The sequence below is a fragment of the Rhea pennata genome, chromosome 3 (assembly GCF_028389875.1).
Source record: "Rhea pennata isolate bPtePen1 chromosome 3, bPtePen1.pri, whole genome shotgun sequence".
Classification (NCBI taxonomy): domain Eukaryota; kingdom Metazoa; phylum Chordata; class Aves; order Rheiformes; family Rheidae; genus Rhea; species Rhea pennata.
In genome coordinates, this window is record NC_084665.1 from 105871747 (window position 1) to 105892085 (window position 20339).

General features: G+C 35.0%; 1 protein-coding gene across 1 annotated transcript in view; it reads left to right on the forward strand.

Moving 5' to 3' along the window:
• CSMD1 (CUB and Sushi multiple domains 1) overlaps nucleotides 1-20339 on the forward strand; it is a 1182441-nt gene that overhangs the window by 985604 nt on the left and 176498 nt on the right. Inside the window, exons 31-36 of the mRNA XM_062571121.1 lie at nucleotides 1270-1386; nucleotides 5942-6055; nucleotides 8070-8165; nucleotides 17018-17221; nucleotides 18330-18454; nucleotides 19068-19164. Of these exons, the coding sequence (XP_062427105.1) occupies nucleotides 1270-1386; nucleotides 5942-6055; nucleotides 8070-8165; nucleotides 17018-17221; nucleotides 18330-18454; nucleotides 19068-19164 (753 nt within the window). The remainder of the gene's footprint in view (nucleotides 1-1269; nucleotides 1387-5941; nucleotides 6056-8069; nucleotides 8166-17017; nucleotides 17222-18329; nucleotides 18455-19067; nucleotides 19165-20339) is intronic.

Below are 20339 nucleotides of genomic sequence, written 5' to 3' on the forward strand. Positions count from 1 at the left end.
TCTGACCTAAGAGCCACCTCCACTTCCAAAAAAAGGAAAAAGAAAAAAAAAAAAAAAAAAAAAAAAGGCAATGGCCCACATGGTTACAATGTTAAAATAAATGTTTCTCAGGATATCCCATTGCTTTTATGATAGAAAATGAGTACGCTGAGTACATAGGCTTTAAAAAGGCTTTACTGTTGCCGAAAATGGTGTTTATTTGCTAAAGAAAATGGCTGACATGTTAGTTGAAGGGTATTTTTGAGCATTAGATGCAAAAAAGTTTATGTGAAATATAAATTGCTTTTTAAAGGGTCACATTTGAAATATAAAAGTTGCTTTAAAAGGTTATCTGTTGTATGGAATATTCTCAGATAGAAATAATGTTTGTTTACTTTGTTCCTTTTAATAGAAAGTATTTGGTTAGATTATGCAATGGTCTTTCCCTTTCTTACAAACAAAAATAATACAACTATTCCCATTTTGTATCATTATGATATAAAAAATAAAAAAATGTTTTTTATGGATTTTGTTGTTGACTTCTTGTGCAAAATAATGTTGTACAGCAATCTTTTACTATTGTAGAATATCAAACTCATAGTAGTGTTTGATGAAAGTATTTGTTGAAAAGTGAACTCTATATTGCCTGTATTTAAAGTGAAATGTTATTGAGAAGATACATTGTAATTCTTATAAATAAGATATATTTTAATGAAGCTTTTGACAGAGTGAAGTTTTTGTCATTATCTGTTCAAAGTTGAGAAAAGTGGCTGAAATGCACTGCTGGATATAAATACATTTATAAGAAGATATTTTAGCTTAAAAATAGCCACTTTTTATATATTTGCTAATTGTCCATATCCCTTCCATCCACACTCTGCTTTGACTAGTCCTGAGAAATCATTTAGAGACGGAATTTCTGCAATATGTTTGCTTTCACTCATAAGTGGTAAATCCAGCACTGCCTTAGGACACCAGATTTATTGCTTGTACATGTAAGGAATATACCATGCATGCATAGTTCATTCTTCCTTATGATAGAGGCAGAATTGCTGCATAGTACCTGACTAGTCTTAAAGTATATGTTCACCAAGCAAAATCCATTTTGTGTAGGCATTCTGAGACCCAAGATAACTGTATTGTGTCATCTATTTATGTGCTGATAATCACTAGCATATTTTTCCTGACTTTTTTGAGTATCTTGGGTATTTTATATAGAGAGATATATATGTACCTTGAAAACAGTTCGTAAATTCTATATTCACAGGTTTATTCCTGTTTTATTTCCAGCTCCATGTGGAGGGCAGTATTCTGGAACAGAGGGAGTGGTTTTATCACCAGGTTATCCTCATAATTACACTGCTGGACAGACTTGTCACTATTCAATAACTGTACCTAAAGAATTTGGTAAGAATTTCTTCTATTGGTTTGTCAATCATTAATTATTGCTCTAGTTATAAAAGGGTTTCACATGCAGCAATAGCCTTAGATTTTCAATATACTGCAACTTACTTGTCAAAATAAATATATTCTTGATATAGAAATTGATTCTAGGGTTTTCACCTTTTCCACCTCCCTAGGGTAATCAACAGATTCCAACTAAGTACAGTATTTTGTCTACTATCCAAACATATCCTGAAAGCTTTCACTGATTACATCATTCATCATCATAGGATAACTCATTCAAGTTTCCTGTACTGTAAAGTCAGTTGTCAAAAAAAAAAAAAAAAAAAGAACATGAAATGTTCTTTCATATTTTTTGTTCTGTATATATAATAAAGACAAGATGACCTCTAAATCATCATAAAGTCATATTTAGCAAATAAAGTGGAGGGAAAAGGAGGAAAAGAGGGAGTAATTTTACACAAAATTTCCAGGAACATTGGTAAAAAAAAAAAAAATCACAAAACATCTGATTCTTCGAATATGACAAAATACTTGGATGACATCTCTAACATGTGCATTTTCACACATAGCATGGTCTTCTGTAAAGCAAGTCTTTATGCAAGTCCAGATAAGTAGAAATACAATTGATGTATACTTTACTATTTACTGTACAATATACATGGATACACAGAAGCTTACTACATTTGGTAATCCCTATTTGACACAAAACTAGTAAGGACTCAGCAGTTTTGTCACTGAGGATTTTGGAAAGCTGCTGACAGAAGCAGTTAGAGAATTACAAGTTCAGAGCTTGGCAAAAGTTTATTACATCAGGTAGTAATAATCAATAATGTCATTCCAAAACTGAACTCTTGACATCATTCTTTTTTCATTTAAGCCACATGCACAGTCAAAAAAAAAAAAAAAAAAAAACAAAAAAAACAACAACAACAAAAAAAAAACAAAAACAAAAAAAACCAAAGTGTTGACTACCTAGCCAGTATTTATTTTCCTTGACTCATCCTTATGCTATTTTTACATCTTCCCAGTCATTGCATATTCCTCCTGCAATTCTATTAAAATCATAATTAATTGATTAGACAGTTTTTAAAAAGAACTGAATAGTCTGTTTTATTTTTGCTAGATTTCAGTTGGTCAATAGTGTCATTTACAGTATACTTTGGGTATAACGCTGTATGTCCCTGTTCAATTAAGGTGATATGACTAAAGTAGCTATCTGTTGCGAAGCGTGATCTCACTTGCTGCCACTGGGGACTGAAGTAGGCCATAGCAGCTAGAGGACGGAAAAAAATGGAGGGAATGTTGCATTTACTGCATTCTGACTACTGGGCGCTAGGGAGAGAGCAAGCCAAATCTAAAGTGCTGTCCTCAACCTCCATGAGTTATCCTCATGCTCAGCCTTCCAATGTCTCTTAGGGTCCTAATGCTGACTATTTCAGTTGTTCTGAAAATGAAAAGTGAGGGATTAATACAAGCTGGCAGCATCCTGACTTCTTCCTGGGGAGAAATGTGATGTAGATGATGGGATTTCTTCCTTTTCTTGCCATGGGGTGCTTGATGTTGATGTTTTCTTATTCAGTCCTGAGGAGTCTGCTTGAGTTTAGACTGCTTATGCTGTCTTTCTTTCCACTGACTCCCAGTTACTCAGTTTCGCTGTTGCTTGGTAATCTCTAGAACCATTTTCACCTAAGCAATACAAGGTTGCACTGCTGCAGTGACCACATATTGACCACTGTGATTTGTATTTATAGACTAGAACCGTGAGTGTCATCCTGTGTCTGCACACTACATTTTTTTCTAGAATCATAGGCAGTTTGGTCCACACTGAAAAACTACTTTTAGCACTGTAAACAGAAATGAAAGTAAAATAAACTTAGGCAAGAGTTAGCAGATTACTGGACAGTTGTTTTTTAGAGCTAAACAAGGTAAATTCAGCTCCAGCCAAGACAGGCCCATATGAATTCTGAGATCCTGCACTGCTGGGTCAATGCAAATTCTATGTCTTTTAATAGCTATGGTAGAAATCATATTTTGCTGCCATTATATAAAGATACATTCAACATATCGCTGACAGCAACCCATACTGATAGTGACATTGTAATTTTTGTTCACAGCTCTGTAGTAAGAAAATTATTAATTCAATTTTCATTCTGTTTTAGAGAGTGTGTTCTTACATAGAAGCCTCTGTCCAGAAAAAAAAAGAAAGAAAAGAAAAAATGCCCAGTAGACATTTGCAACATCTATAGTTAAATAATTATAAAATAAAATATATTTGAATTATTGTTCTATTTCAAAAATTATTTAATATTTTTATTTATTATTTATTTTAATTATTATTTGGTATTACTATAGTAAGTTATTATAGTAAATTTTCTGAAACTTACACTTCCAAGTTTTGGGGAGGGGAGTAAGACAGATCTTTGAAATATGTATTATAGCAGAATTTAAAAATACTCTGTATTCTTTATCATCATCTAGATCTTTTTTTTTTTATAAGAGGTTTGATAAATTGGATTCTCTCTTTTACCTGCTAGAATTGTGTAGATTGCAAAATAATCAGTAGAATGAGAAAGATACTGTATCATTTGCAAAGGATTCACCGAAGCATTCAGAGTGATTAAATCCCTGAGGTAGTAGCTACAGAGAAATGCTATTGGAGCTTTGTATATAGAGACTCGTTTATACAACTTCAGACTTACTACACAATATTGTTCACCAGAATTCCTGATCAAGAACACGTAAAATATCTGTAGGCTCATATCAGCTGCTTGAGAAGTTTTTTAGAACAAGTACATTGCCTTTAATTTTTTTTGTTTGTTTAAAGAACTTATTGAAAAATTAGAGGTTTTAGTAAGGAATACTCAACACATTTTCCCACATATTCTTTAAAAATTAAGCAACTCTTTCACTGGCCATACAAATAAGCAAATATTTTTATCCTTATTGGCTAGAGAGAGAAGCTGACACACGTAGAGTCTAGGGTTAACATTTAAAATGCTTTTCATGCACCTGACAATATGATTTCTTTATATTGGTTCTCATACTGTACCTGACTTGAGGTGGGCTTAGCAGAAAACTCACTTGAGTGTTCTAGCTATAGATACAACTTAGAAACAATCCTTTTTGATTAATAATACAAACTATCTTATTTTTCTTTCTGTTTTAACGGGATTTGGGTTTTGCAAGCATTGCAATAATTTTATTTCTAGTTGCTAATAACTAACACAAAGCATGCCCTTGCAGCAATGAAGACCAGCTGCACACTGGGCTGCATTAGTTGGGATGTAGCCAGAAATTTGAGGGAAGGTAATATCCCTCTTCTAAAAATTGATAAGGCAGCATCTGGAAACCATGTCTATAGTTTTGTGCCCCCAAAGAACAAGACAGGTATTGCTAAAATAGAACAAGTCCAACAGAGCCAATAAGATGATCAGGAAGCTTAAGCATAGTACTAGAGAATGCTGACGGAAATAGAAATTGTTCAGCCTGAAAAACAAAAGGTTAAAGGGGATCTAATTGCTGTCTTCAGCTATCTGAAGGAGAGTTATAGTGAAGGAGGAGCCAAAGGTGTGCAGTGAAGGGAACAAGTGTCAGTAGTCACAAGGAGCAGCACAAATTCCAACTGGACGTAAGGGAAAGATTCTTCACTGTAAGAGTGGCAAGTACAGGTAGCACAGGAAAGTTTAGGAAGCTCAATTCTTGGATATTTTCAAAATTGCTCAGGAGAAGACTCGAACAACTCGACCTAGCTTCAGAGGTAGTCATGCTTCTGATCAGGAGGGCAGGCTATGTAATTTGTTTTCTTAAAAAAAATAAAATTTAAAAACTTTGCAAGAAGTTGGAAAATGCTGGCCAATGTAATCTGTACAGTAATTGGTACATAAACATTGCGTAGAAAATCTGTGGTTTGTGTAGAGAATTTAAAACAAGAGTCATTTTAAAACAGATTCCTCACTTTCCAATAAGACGTAGTTAGCTGGAATGACAAGTATTTTTATTACCTTGGTGGTTTCACTTCTTGATGTTTCTATTGCTAGTTGATACTTGAATTCTTGAACTTGAAAACTTGAATCTGATATTTACTAAGAAGACATGTTGTATAATGAAATGATTTATTTGTTAATAGAATTTAAAATGTTTGCAACTGAGGTGCAAATTAGATATAGGGATATGCCAAAATGAGTAATAAACTGATATTTTTATTATTTGGTCATTTTTGGAGTATTCTTTGTGATGAAATGAGTACTAATAAAAGTTATAAAAATGGCAAAATCAATACTTTGAAACATCTTTCTCAGATGAATATTGGATGAATAAAACTAATTATATGTGACAATAGATGCTTCCAAGCTGTTCCTAAGGTTGGTAATGAAACTTTGGTAAAAAAAACTTTCCTTTTTAGATAATTAATTTTCTTATTTATGGAGGAAGCTATTGGTAACTAAGACAAGCAGAAATATCTCATCAAATTTGTTTTCATATCTAGAGTCTTGTTTTATATTATCTTCTCTCTCTCTCTCTTGCTCTTGCTCTTTTTCTTTCTTTTTCTGTGTAGTTGTGTTTGGGCAATTTGCCTATTTTCAGACAGCTTTGAATGATGTGGCAGAATTATTTGATGGAGAAAACTCTCAGGCTAGACTTCTTAGTTCACTGTCTGGATCCCATTCAGGTAAGATAAAAGAAAACTATAAATTTCTTATGTAGTTCAGTAGAGAAAAAAGAATTGAGTTTTGAATAGTATTCGGAAATGCCATCAATTTTGTTTGCAAATATAATAATAAATTTATTGGAAAAGGATGCCAAGGGAAATGGAAGACCATTCTAAGTCTTTTATTTAAGCTCTTCTTCTGGAACATGTGGTCTAGGCACCAACAGCTCACTGAGCTGAGAGCAGAAATAATTGAATGAAATTTTCTGTTCTGTGAGAGGGCAGACCAGACAGTATAATTATCTTCTCTGCCCTTAAACTCTATGAATTACACACCTATGTTTTCTGAATATCTAATTTAAACACGAATTACTTATATTCACAAAATGCAATTATCTATATGAAAACAAGCACTTAAGACTAAAAGCAGGCCAGCTGCTGCATTCAGGTAACTGTAACAAAATGTTGACCCTGTGAAATCATATTTAAACCTATATGGTTTCATCTTAGCATGACTAGGATTTCCAGTTTACGTATAAATACTAACTGTGTTCATTTGAGGTCAGTAATATAAAAATACATTTCTGTAGCTGCACATGTGTCTTGCTATTCACTCCAGTATTAAGGACAGGTGATATCTAAGTTTAAGATTTTTACATTGTGTTGTAAGACTTCCTTTTTCTTTGTTCTAGATTTGTAGATAACTTTACTTTAAGTAATTGGAGAAATAGTTCCTATTAAAGGAATATAACATATATATTTGATTTATATAAAGCATTTTTAGAAAAATTTACTCCTTAGGGATCATAGCTATTTTTTTCATAATAAAATTCATGAATTTATTTTAAGATTTATTTTAAGATTTGTTTCATCATTGACAAGAGTTTAGCAACAAAATACAGTACTTGCTTTCAAAATACAATATTTGCTTTCAAATTTAAAATTTAAGAAATAACTAATCTAAGCACTCAATTTTACTGCATCAAATAATATTAAAAAAATTAAAACCAACGTCTGCGCTTTCACAGCACACATTTGAAAATAATTGAAAATAATTGAAAGTTGTGATTTTTATGTATTCCTTGTGACATTTTAGAATTAATGCAACAGGTTCATGTCTCATTTACGTTGATGTATACTAGGACTTTCCTTGATGCAATCACTGAAGTTACAATAGCATAAAACTAATCTGAATGAAAGAATTATCAATCCTGTTTACCCAGTTATCTAAGGTATCTTAAATTAGCACATTATCATTCATTTTAGTGGAATTTCCTAGAATTTGTGGTGATATAACCCAGTGAGGATAAAACACTTATTATTAGATAGAGTGGCCTCCTGCAGGGTAAAAGCATAGCAATTAGGTATGTGGTGGTTCATTATTGAACATTTATCTTGACTGAATAGATATTCTCAGATATGAATATAAATGAAATATATTAAACATCTTTATTGATCCCAAAGCTAGTATATAAATTTGAAATGCTATTAGAAAATTAAAAATGTAATATAGTTCATGTGTGACTGTAAGTTTTTTCTGAAGCAGCAGTATAAAAAGAGTTAGGGACTTGTTCTCTCTCCTTTTAATTTTGCTTTTGAAATGATAAAGGTCATATGAAGACACCCTGTGGCATCTTTAGAATCCATTAGAATCCTTTTAATTGTAAATGTGTTTTTCAGGACAAGTTAAAGCTGTCAGTCAATTCACAGAAGAACTTGGCCAAAAATTCTTCTGATGATTCTTGCCCCAAATGGTAATGGGGTCACCAGACAAGCAGTTTGTTGGAGCTGTAATTCTAATAGCTGCAGTAAATGTCAGAAAGTTTATATTGTTGAATCATGAAGTATTTTTTACTGGACTAGTTTTCAAAATTTCAATGGCAAATTTAGTTTTATACAGTGTAACTTACATCTTTTTAAAACTGTAGAGGAAAACATAAAACTATATTACTATCTTTCTTTTTAATGATATATTTGGTTAGATACTGAAGAGTTGTAACTCTTGTTTCCATTTCTTTTCTGTTTTCGTTTGTAGGAGAGACATTGCCTTTGGCTACATCTAATCAAATTCTTCTGCGCTTCAGTGCTAGGAGCGGGGCATCAGCCAGGGGATTCCATTTTGTCTACCAAGGTAAATCTGCTTGATTTTGGTGGGAGGCACACTTGTGCCAGTCTTGAACAGCATATTAATTCGAAGACTTAAGTCTTAAAGTGTTTCTTTACAGACAGGTGTAGTCTTAACCTTTTTGTAGTTAAGCCAGAGAAGATCTCTCCTGGTCCAAAGATGGCAGAATGGCTTCAGAGTGCATTGGCCTTGGGTGAATCCTGTCTGGGCTTGAATGTGTGTAGACCTTCTGAGTAGTACCAAATCTGTTGCTATCGACTGCTGGCTGACCATGTCCTTCTCAGACTGTGGCAGTACATAGTGAGGACTGTGAATGCAAAGCAAAAAAGGCATTGAATACTTAAAACTTCTCTGTAGGATTTGTCATTACGTTGCCCCCTCGTGCATCAACAGACCCAAGTATTTTTTTAAACTTCCTTTTCTATTAGCATACCTGTAGAATCTTTCCTTGCTATGCCTAATTTCCCCTTTTAGCTTTTGCTCCAACTAGGCTTTGGCTTTCCTGTCTTTGTTTCTAAGTACCTGGGCGATACTGTTATACTTCTGTTGTGTTGTCTGTCCTTGTTTCCATGTGTGGTACGCTCCTCTTTTGTATTTTAATTTTCTGAGAAGTTCCTTGTTTATCCCAGTGGACTTTCTTCCTAAATTCCCAGTCTTCCTTCATAATGGGATCATTTGTTCTTACATTCTCAAAATCTCTTAAAAAAAAACCCAGCCAGCTCTCTTGAGCACCCTTCGTGCCTGTTTCCTAGGAGATTCTGTCTACCAACTTCATGAATATACTGCTCACCTAAATTCCAGTTGTAAAGCTACTTTTCACTTTCCTAGCCTTCTACTGGATCCTGAACAAAATCGTGGTGTAGTCACTGTAGTCCAGGCTGTCATCTATATCCATGTATACCAATAGCTAGTCTCTGTAAGCAGCTGGTCAAGTTGTAGATACTTAATTTAACTATTTAGTTATTTTTAATAAAACAGATTTATTCTCTTTTTGTGTATGTATTTGTGTGTGTACATACATTTCAGTGTGTGTACTCACTTTAAGTATTTTGCATTTGATTGGTCAGTTGTCTTTTGGTAGCAAGTGTAATAAGATACTGACTGGGCACAAGCAGAGTTAACCTTGGTTTGGTTATCTAGCCACTAGATCTGTGATTTTTTTATCTTTCATTCATATACTGATACTATACTTCATTACTGTAGTAGAAAACGGGAAGTAGAACTTGGATATATCTTATCACTGCCACTCTATTTTTCTATCTTTATTAAGCCAACATTGTTATTCTTAGTTAGGTGACATATCTATTAATGATACTTTTCAAAAAAATAATAGAAGCACATATTAGATTTGGGATTTGTTCTACTATCTGACGGGGCAGGGGTTAGTCAGTGAACAAGTGAAAACAGTATAATAGTTCATGCTGTTCTGAGAATCTGTATTAGATTCATGAAAACCTTAGTCCCTGGAAGTACTGTTCATCTCAACTTTCACAAGACATACATAAGGAAAAATACTTTCAAACACTTCTGAAAATCTCAGTACTGGACATGTATATGCAGCATAATGATGGTGATTGTCAAAACAATGTAGCTGTACTTCTACACAATTCTGTCAGTTCTGGGGGCAGTTTGACTGGAATGAGCTTGAGTTCTGCATCACACACCATTCTGTACTATACAAGTATTCACATAAGGCATAAGGAGAAGGTAGAAGTGCCAAAGACACTTTATAGTCTGTCTCATGAATAAAGCTGGTCTCTATAGCTCAGCTCATGATTTTGGAAAATTTGCTTAATTGTTTTGTATTGCTCAGTACTTTAGCTCCAGTTGCTGTTTCAAAAGTTTTTTGATAGCTGAATTTATTCAGGCTACTAAGAAATTCTTCCTTCTTGGAGTGCTCAAGGGGGAAAACCTGGTCCAACACTGAGCAATAAGCAGTTTCAATACTGAAGGGCAAGTATGACTTGCAGAACTGTTCCTCACACCACTGACTTTGACGAGTTATGTGAATGTCTATACTACAGTTGAGATGCAAGAATGAGACAGTATGCCCAAGTTAGCATGCTGCTAGACAGAGCTTAGTACACTGAATTGATCGGTGTGCTTTTGAGAATGTATTCTGGTCACATCTGGAGCAGTACTTACAGGTTTGTTGCATGTACAGGCAAAATTCAGTCCTGAAGGAGCCTCTGGGCATTCTATTAGATGCAGTGCTTACATACTGAGTAAGCTTGATTGAAGTCACTGAACACTGTAGTTAGTATATACTAGCTTTTCAACTTTACTGAAGTACAAATCTAGTTTTGGAGACTTTAAAATAATATTAGCACCATGCAATATATATTTTTTAATACTAGAGTTCTTTTATGTTAATTTAATGGAAAGGACTATCTCACATCAGGAATGTTTCCATAGCTATAAGTAATTGGTAGGTACTGTTCAAACCTTTTCTGGGTGGTGTTTTCAAGCCTTCTTTTTTTCTGTATTTTTAGAAGAGTCACCATGACTCTACCTTCTAGTTCAGATATAGCTCAGGATGTCGGCATTGATCTTCTTTATACATCAAACATGTCACTTGCATTTAAATTTACCATTATCACAGTTAATGATAAAAAGGGTGGGGGGAATGATAACCTATAAATTTATGGAATTATAGAGCAGCTTTCAGCATTTGAGTTCTGCTTATCATCCATTTGCATGTGAATTACATCTTTTAAACTTATTTGTTTACTTTTCTCGTATGCCTAGAGTGTTTAGTTATTTTTAATTGCATTACTGCATTTTAACTGTGATACAAAGCCTCAGTTCTATTATTTGCATGTATATGCATACATACATATATATAATGTATATGTATACATACATATATATAATGTATATGTATATATACCTATTTCTGCAGAAGAATAATTCTTCAGGTGTGCACAATCATATGTTTCATTTCAGTCGCTTATACAAACTACAAATATTTTTAGTAAAAATAAAAAAGATCATGAGAAATAAGAAATGCTTTTTGCAGCATCACAAAATGAGTCAAGCGAGGCCATGCTATTTGTCTCAAGAGCATCATGAAGCTATTTGACTATCCATTTTGTATATATTTTGAAATATGTCTTAGGAGCTTTATTTAATATATATTTCTTTTGCTTAATGAGTTAATGGTATTTAATTAATAAGCTATCTCATTTTGTGATTTTTTTATCATCTTATGAAATACGTGATCATATTTCCAGCAATACCTGTGTGCTAACCTTTAAATACTCTGTAGAATAGCATCCACCCTCTCAATGAACACACCAGTCTGGCCTGCAGAGTCAATCATTTTATTTATCACCTTCTATTCCAGGTTGACCTTCTCCCCTATTCACTTTTCCACTGGGCTGATTTCAATTTTGTTTCACAGCAGTATGAAATATTCACTAAAAGAGGAAGGATAATTACTATAGAAAATAGAATGTCTCTGAGATACAGCTTGAGAAGTCCAGATTGCCAAAGCTGTAAGCAAAAGCTAGAAGAAAGGCTAACAGTTATAGATTGCATTATTTCACATTCTGGCCTGAGCAAGTAAGATATGAAATTTGTAGCTTTTTATTCAGGTTTAATGGCTTTTGCAGTGCTACTTTCTCAAAAACTTATTTTTACCTACATATCTCATCTGGGACTTCATTTCTGTTTCTCAGATGACCACATTTCCTTATATTTCATACAATGGATAAAGAGTATGCGTAATACCAGACTGAATGAATATCCACTCTTTCAGGATATTAGGGTTAGGTATGCTGAGATATTATGTACAAACAATCACACTTAAGAAGATTGGAAATGGTTTTTTTTGTTGATTTTTTTTTTCGGGTTTATCTTACGCTTGTTTTCTTTTTATGTCATCATCTGAGAGATGGCAGCACACATTTTTATTTAGCTTAGGCTGCAGCAATACAGACACTTCTTTCCCTGTAAATCAAAGTAATGCTTTGCAATGTGACACTATATGAGTTTTTAATGCTTGTCTTCCTTTACTTACTCTACCATACAAATATATGAATTAGTTTATGAGGTCAAATTAAGTTTAAAAGAGGATTATTATGAAACAGGCCAGGAAGGCAAGGTGGTGGAATTGCTCTTTATGTGAGAGAGCAACTGGAATGCATCTAGCTCTGCCTAGGCGGGGAGGAGGAGGAGGCAGTCGAGAGCTTATGGGTAAAGATCAGAGCGCAGGCTAGCATGGGGGACACTGTTGTGTGTGTCTACTACAGGCCACCTGACCAGTAAGAGGAAGTCGAGGAGGCCTTCTATAGACAGCTGGAGGTAGCCTCATGATCACAGGCCCTGGTTCTTATGGGAGACTTCCACCACCCTGATGTCTGCTGGAGGGACTACACAGCAAGGCACAAACAGTCCAGGAGGCTCCTGCAATGTATCGATGATAACTTCTTGTCACAAATGGTGGAGGAGCCTACGAGGAAGGGTGTCCTGCTGGACCTTGTCCTTACCAACAGAGAGGGACTGGTTAGAGATGTGAAAGTTGGGGGCAGCCTTGGCTGCAGTGACCACGAGATGGTGGAGTTCAGGATGCGGCAGGAAAGAAGTAAGGCAACAAGCAGGATTGCAACCCTGGACTTCAGGAGAGTGGACTTTGGGCTCTTCAGAGACCTAATTGGAAGAATCCCATGGGTTAAGGCCCTAGAAGCAAGAGGGGTCCAGGAGAGCTGGCTAGTGTTCAAACATCACTTCCTCCAAGGTCAAGAGCGGTGCATCCCTGTAGGTAGGAAGTGCAGCAAAAGAGGCAGGAGACCTGCATGTCCTGAAACTCCATTTTAAACACTCTTTTTGTCTGAGAGCACCTTGCTTTCATATTATGTCTGGCTTGCATTTTGTCTATTCTTCAGTCAATTCATCTTAAAAACAGGAAAAATTAAATGGTGCCTCTTATAATAAGTGACAGTTCATTTGTGCATCTTTAGCAGTAGTCACTATAAGCATTAATAGAGTATTAAAAATACTGTGGAAGAATTCTGAGCAAGGTGTCAATTTTAACATGGCACTGAGTGTTTTCTTCTGGGTAGTGGGATAATCTGATACAACACCTGTAGTGGATTTTTGTGGCTGCCATGAATGTTTTGTTTCCTGGCTATTCTCTGCAGTCTGGAAATGGAGGGAAGTGCATAGCAGTGCTTCTGGTATGTAAATAGGTTTAAAAGTATTAGTAAACCCTCCCAATGTTTGCAGTAATGGCTGAGATAGCTTAGTCAGAGAAAGAGAACTTTCTTGAGGCAGTACTATAATAAAACAAGGTGCTTTGTCATCCTTTTTTTAGGAGTGGTGAAAATGATAGTTACACAAAAAATCTATTTGGATTCCTACTGCACATATGCAAATGGACAGCTGTGATTTCTGACAGTTTTAGACTATTCTTCAGTCTGATTCTTACAAAGATTCCTCTGCACAGCTGTTGGAGGGATTCTCCAGCTGTGGACTCCAGATGAAGATTAGAGAACGTGGGCAAGGACTTTCTCCTGAGATATCCTCACTTATGAGGAAGTAGACAAAAAAGATAAAAAGAGAAAGGCAGTAGAAATGCCTGTGTTCCACTCTTGAAAGAAAATAGGAGTGATGTTGAAATTTTCAGCCAGGACTGTCACATAACCTCTTAGGGAAATAGCTAAGGGCTATACATATGTAATGCAGCAGGCTGCAGTGGTGGTCGATGTGGAAGGAGGTTATGAACTACTATGTGCCAGTCACAGCCAACTTCCTTTGGACTTGCTGAGAACAACCTACCACATACCGAAACTTCATCTAGTCAGAGGAGAACACAACACCCCTACTCAAACATATTGTAGAAAGAAAATGGCAACTGCTTGAGGCCAGAGGTACTGCTGGGGACATGCTGCTGCAGGTGCTGCAGGGGCAGACTGCTGGGAAAACTCCCAGAAGGAAGTGCTGCAAGCCAAGGGGCTGCATCTCCAAAGGCGTTGTGGTCCATAGGTGACTCACACTGAGGTGGGAACATCTTTGAGGGGATGGTGGCCTGTGGAAGACGTATACAGGAGCAGGGACACCTTTGAGAGACTCTGTCCCTTGGGTGACATGCCAGAGCAAGGATACTAAGAAACAGAGTGACAAGAAAACATGAAGAAGTAATAATCAGGAAAAAAAAGTTAGAAGCAAAGTGCAGCAGAAGAAAACCAGAATAAACAAAGAGGGATAGAAAGAAACCAAGAAGCAAAAAGAGTGACACGACCTGTGCTGCCTGCCACCTCACTAGAGGAATATCCAAGGAAACTGAGAGAAAAAAGGGAGAGAATGGGTGTTTGACTTAAGCGGAGCCTGGGGAGGGAAGATGTTTTCTTAAAAGGTTGTTTGATTGTTTGTGTCCTCTTTTTTTTCTCTTAACAGTGATCAGAAATTTGTGTTGGCTGGCAATAAATTAAGTATAAATTCATTGAGTTGAGACCATTTTGCCTGCAACAATGTATTGAATGTTTTGCTATCACATAATTGGAAATTGTTTATCTCCACTACTGACTATGCAGCCTCCACCAAGGCATGGAGTCATACTTAGTCACAGTAGAAGGTGCAGCTCTAATCATATGACAGTCACATAACTGGATGTGCGTGTAGGCATTATACAATAAAAAGAATATATATTGAATAAAACAGTGGTTGAACAGTAGCCCATTAGTTAGAGAAAAGGCAATTAGGCCCAAGAAAAGAGGACGAAAAAGAGCAGGCCAATGTTCTACTAAAATATGTTGCATAGTTCATGATAGCTATAGGACTGATGTTAATTAATGTTCTATATTCAACTTAAAAACAAATGAGAATTTCTAGAGAACCTACCAGTACTTAAAACAACTGTACTTAAGTAATTGTAATTTTGAGTAGAGTAAATCACAGAACAAGAGATGAGAAAATCATAAAACTAATGATAGGAAAATAAGTATATACTGGCTCCAAAAATCTTCTGCTGTACTTAGTAGCGAGAGAGCCACTGGCCAGGTACACACTTGTTGTGTGTGTTGTAAGTGCATAAGTAGACATGAGTATTGGTATTTGCTGTTACAAACCAGAAAATAAAATTAAATTTAACTTCATAAAATAGAATGAAATATAGCTGTCTGTGTTTGTGCTAGTCTTAAAACATGGCAATAGGAATGAAACATCATAGTTGATGCTCTGCTTAAAAGAAAGTCTGAACACCATTTTTATTTATTTATTTATTTATTTATTTATTTATTTATTTATTTTTCTGTTCCACTCTATGTCTGTATTGTTTAAGGGCTACGTGGCAATCGGTTTCCACAGTGCTACTTATTCATATCTAGATGCAGTAATCCCTTACAACTATTTCTTGAAGAAACCAAACTGATCAAACAAAGCTTCTGAACTTGACTCTCACTCAGAAAAGTCACTTGTATTTAATATTTCTACATGCATTTGTTTTATTTTAATATAAACCATAGGCGATATCATAGTACATATGATACTTCTATCATTTTTTTCTATCTATATATATCTTTATAATAGTTTTTAAATTGTAGCATTTGCTACCTAACTGCGAAATCAAATGTAAAGAAAACCTTGATGAGTCAGTAACTACAAAAAACTGCTTGTTTTAAAGAAGTGGCCACAAATAAGTATGTCAAAAGGAAAATAAAAACCGTAGACTTCTAATGAACTTTTATTATTTTGCCCTTTAAATGTTACTTAGATTCTTTTAAATTTTCCTATATTATATTAGGTTTATGAATTCTCAGAAATTATTGGTAAGAATAATTGTTGTCTATTTTAAATATTTAAAGGGTATGGAGAGTGGCATTACTATTTTTGTGTGTTGTCCAGTATGATAAATATTGGTATAATAATACATCGTTCTTATTTCTGCTTGTCTACAGCATAATATTCTGTTATTCCAAAGAGAAGCCAAAGCTTCCATATTTAGTAAGTAAAGTAGGTGATAGATATTAGTATCCTGTCAGTAAAGAGCATAGTTAAAACACCCACTGGTCCTCAATGCCTAAGAACATACTTCAAGTCATGTGCTCTCCAAGCTGCTATGGTATTCGCATGGGAGATAAGTGTTCCTGTCACATGGCTGTACCTGGTCACAGATCAAAACCCAAATCCACGTAACAGGAATCACAGAATCACAGAATGGTTGAGTTTGGAAGGGACCCGTGGAGATCATCTAGTCCAACCTCCCTGCTCAGCAGGGTCACCTAGAGCATGTTAGACAGGGTTGCATCCAGGCGGGCCTTGAAGATCTCCAGAGAAGCAGAGGCCACAGCCTCTCTGGGCAACCTGTGCCAGGGCTCTGTCACTCTCACAGGGAAGAAATTCCCCTTCACAGTCAGGCGGAACTGCCTTCAATTTCTGCCCATTGCCTTTTGTCCTGTCACATGGGACAACTGAAAAGAGTTTGTCCCCGTCCCCTTGACACCCTCCCTTCAGGTACTTGTACACATAGATAAGATCCCCCCTCAGTCTTCTCTTCCCCAGGCTGAAGGGGCCCAGCTCTCGCAGCCGTTCCTCATTATCATTATCTGCAATTAATATGGAATCTACTGCAAGGAGCTTAATGCCCTCTTTCATTCTTTCTTGTTTGGTTATATCTAAGTTTCTACTCATTTTACTAGTTACTGTCATGATGTTAAACTGACCTGTTGCAATTCAGAATGAAAACATTAGGCCATCCTTTAAGATGACAGGAATAGAACAAGTACATGCAACAAGTTAAATAAAACTCTATCTTATAAGAAACTGTGCATGTTTAGTGGTCTGTTTATTTTTTAGTTAATAACTGTCATTTGGGTTCATGGCATCTTTTTTTTTTTTTATTTTTTTTTCTACTTATACAGCTGTTCCACGTACAAGCGACACGCAGTGTAGCTCGGTTCCAGAGCCGAGGTATGGAAGGAGAATTGGCTCTGAGTTTTCGGCAGGTTCTGTTGTTCGATTTGAATGTAGTCCTGGCTATCTGCTACAAGGCTCCAAAGCTATCCGATGTCGGTCTGTGCCGAATGCCTTAGCTCAGTGGAATGACACAATACCAACCTGTGTAGGTAAGCAATTACACTTAAGTCATGAGTTCTGACACACGTCTCTGAATCAGAATTCAGGAACTATTTCAGAAAATAGTATAGTAACACATATATACGCTCTCCTTAGATTAGTATCAGTCATGCTCAATTTAAAAGTGCAGTTTTCCATATCAAAAAGTAACTGAGTATGAGCTGGTTGGTAGAGAGTAGAGTGTGGTGTATAATGACTTAGATTATATGAACAAGTGTGATGAACATTTTCTCTAACATTTATTTCTTTTCATGACTCATCTGCAGTTTGAAATACAGGGCAGAATTTAATTCTCCAGAAGTGTCTTTACCTGTTGTATTGTACAAAATCTTTCTATCACATATAGGATGATGATGATTTCTTTTTTCTTATTAATTCTGGCTCAAAATAATGTTAATAATGGCAGCATTGTTACATGTAGCTAATTTGCTTCAGTTTATCACCAAGCATCCAATGGGATAATGTTTAATACTTTGGATTTATTTGTAAATGTTAAAAGGTTCTCTTCTCCCCTGCCTTAGGTTTATATCAAAAAAACATTGCTAGTCATAGGAATTGACACTATAGCTAGGGCGTTCTAAGAATAAATGTAGGTGACCTGTTTTCTATGTATTTTGTTTTCTGTTTAGATTGGTTCTGTTTTCTTGAACCTTAAAGAAGTGAGGGTTCATATGGTAAATATATGTAATGTACCACACTGTTTTACCAGCTACGTCCAATATTAGAACTATTTTAGACTGTGAGTAAATTCACATGATTTCTGACAGTCATGATTGTGTTTAATATTATGCCATAACAGTAATTTGTTGCTACTCTCACGTAGGACATGATCCTAGGCTATGCTGCTAGGCTGTTCTAACATGCGCTCAGAATGAAATTCACTTCTTTATACTGGGTGATCTGAATACATTTTAGAAAACAAAATTACTTTCTAAAGTTCAGATCATTGCTTAAAGCCTATTTATGTTCCCCAAACCCTCTGATTATGTTATAAAAGAGAGTTACGATCATAAGCTTAGTAGTAAAAATTATTATTACTTTTCTGTTCTCTAAATTGTTTCAGGTATTGTAGTAATTCATGATAATACTTTCTTTCAGTGCCATGTAGTGGGAATTTTACTGAACGAAGAGGTACTATTCTGTCACCAGGTTACCCTGAACCTTATGGTAACAGCTTGAATTGTGTGTGGAAAATCATAGTGACTGAAGGATCAGGTATTCAGGCAAGTCTATATTCTGTCAAACATGGAATATTAAGTATTCTGTAGCTTGGTTTTAAAAGTATTTTTTTTTCTCTAGCAGTGTGAGAAAAGAGCAGTAATTTGGATTGTTTTGTCTATTTGAAACATTTGTACTTTGTTTTTCTCAGTGATGTTCATTGGTTAGCTTTATTTATTTTATTTTTCCTAGAGGGCATGAAGGAGAAATAGGTAACAAGCAGCTTTCTCTTTTAACTGTGCAGAATTTTGAAAGCAGGTCTTGGTCCTTCAGGCTGGTATGCAAATGTCAACCCTTGCTATCTGTTAGGATTTCACTGATTGAACTTGAGATGTCGGCAACTGTCTTGGTTATCTTCTCATTTGCACTTTGAGTAATTATTTATAATCATACAACATATGTGCAAAAGCATTCTTAATTGCCTGATGGAATGTTCATACTTCGTAAAAGTTTAGAGAACTTAAAAAGTGAACATTTTTCACTCAGGTATTTTTGTTTTGGTTTGTATGTTTATATTTTCTTTGGGACATATTCTTCTTTTATGTTACTGTTTTTAGAACATTTCAAAATACATATGATTAGTTAATTTTAAAAATTCTCAGTGGTGGTGTTTTACAGATCCAGGTCATCAGCTTTGCCACTGAACATAATTGGGATTCGCTTGAAATATATGATGGTGGAGATATGACAGCACCACGTCTTGGGAGCTTTTCAGGTAAAGATATACTTTGATTTAAACATAGGGCTATATATATGTGTATGAGAGAATGTGTGTGTGTGTGTGCACATATCCACAAAATATATTTATATGGAATCTTTCAGAAATAGTTATATAACTGTCTCATTTGGAGTGGGAAGTTTCAAGTGATGTAAATGTGTCAATATAAATATCCAAAGAGAGATTTTCAGAAGCAAAAATGATACTGACATGTTTAGCTTTCGTTAGTGGGATTTGGATGGTATACATTTTTAAAAAAGTCTTTCTTTCATCTCACCTACTCCTCCAACAGAGAGGATGTACTGATATAAATTGATACTGACATTCACAGAGCTTCCTTTGATAAATTTGACTTAGCTTATCCTTGTTAGCCTTCTTTTCTCGGGAAAAAGATGAAACATTCAGTATTTGTACAAACTCACTGGACCTCGGAGAACAAAATAAACGTTACAGTTGCGACATAATAAACCATGTCAGTTGTTATTTCACATGTATATTAGATATATGTGTTTTTACTCGTTTTTTAAAAATAATTTTAATAGAAAAAGCATATTCTGTAAACCGGGCCAAGAAACAGATAACTTACGTGGGATTAAGTGATGAATTATACCCTAAACTCATCATCTCTGTCATTAGCCGGACCTGATTCTGGTATAGCCAAAGCATTTTTTGGAATTTTGCTTTTCTAGTGATTTCACAGACTTTTAAAGTATAGGTGAATATTGAATTGCCCAAGGAAATGAATGATCAAATAAAAGATAAACTTCACATTATTTAATTAGATATTGAACTGATCTGAAGTTGCAGCTAAATATTTGCATATAATACTATTTTATGTTAAATGCTAATAATTATACTACATATTTAATTGGCAACAAGGAAGATAGTGATCGTGGAATGTGATCAGCTTTTGACAATTTAAATGTGTGACAAATTTTTTTGAAGCATTGGATAAAGAACTGATCAAGTAATTCATTTAACATCACATTTAACAACACTCAAGGCTCAAAGCACTCTTATTCTAAACTGAAAGTGTGTCATCTTGCTTCCTGTTTTCCCAAAAGGCTGAAGACAGTTTTATGTATTAGAAATATTTTACTGGAGATATAGTAGCAGGGATTTATTTATAGATTTATGTCTTTTACATAACGAGTGTGAGACTTTAGATGAAT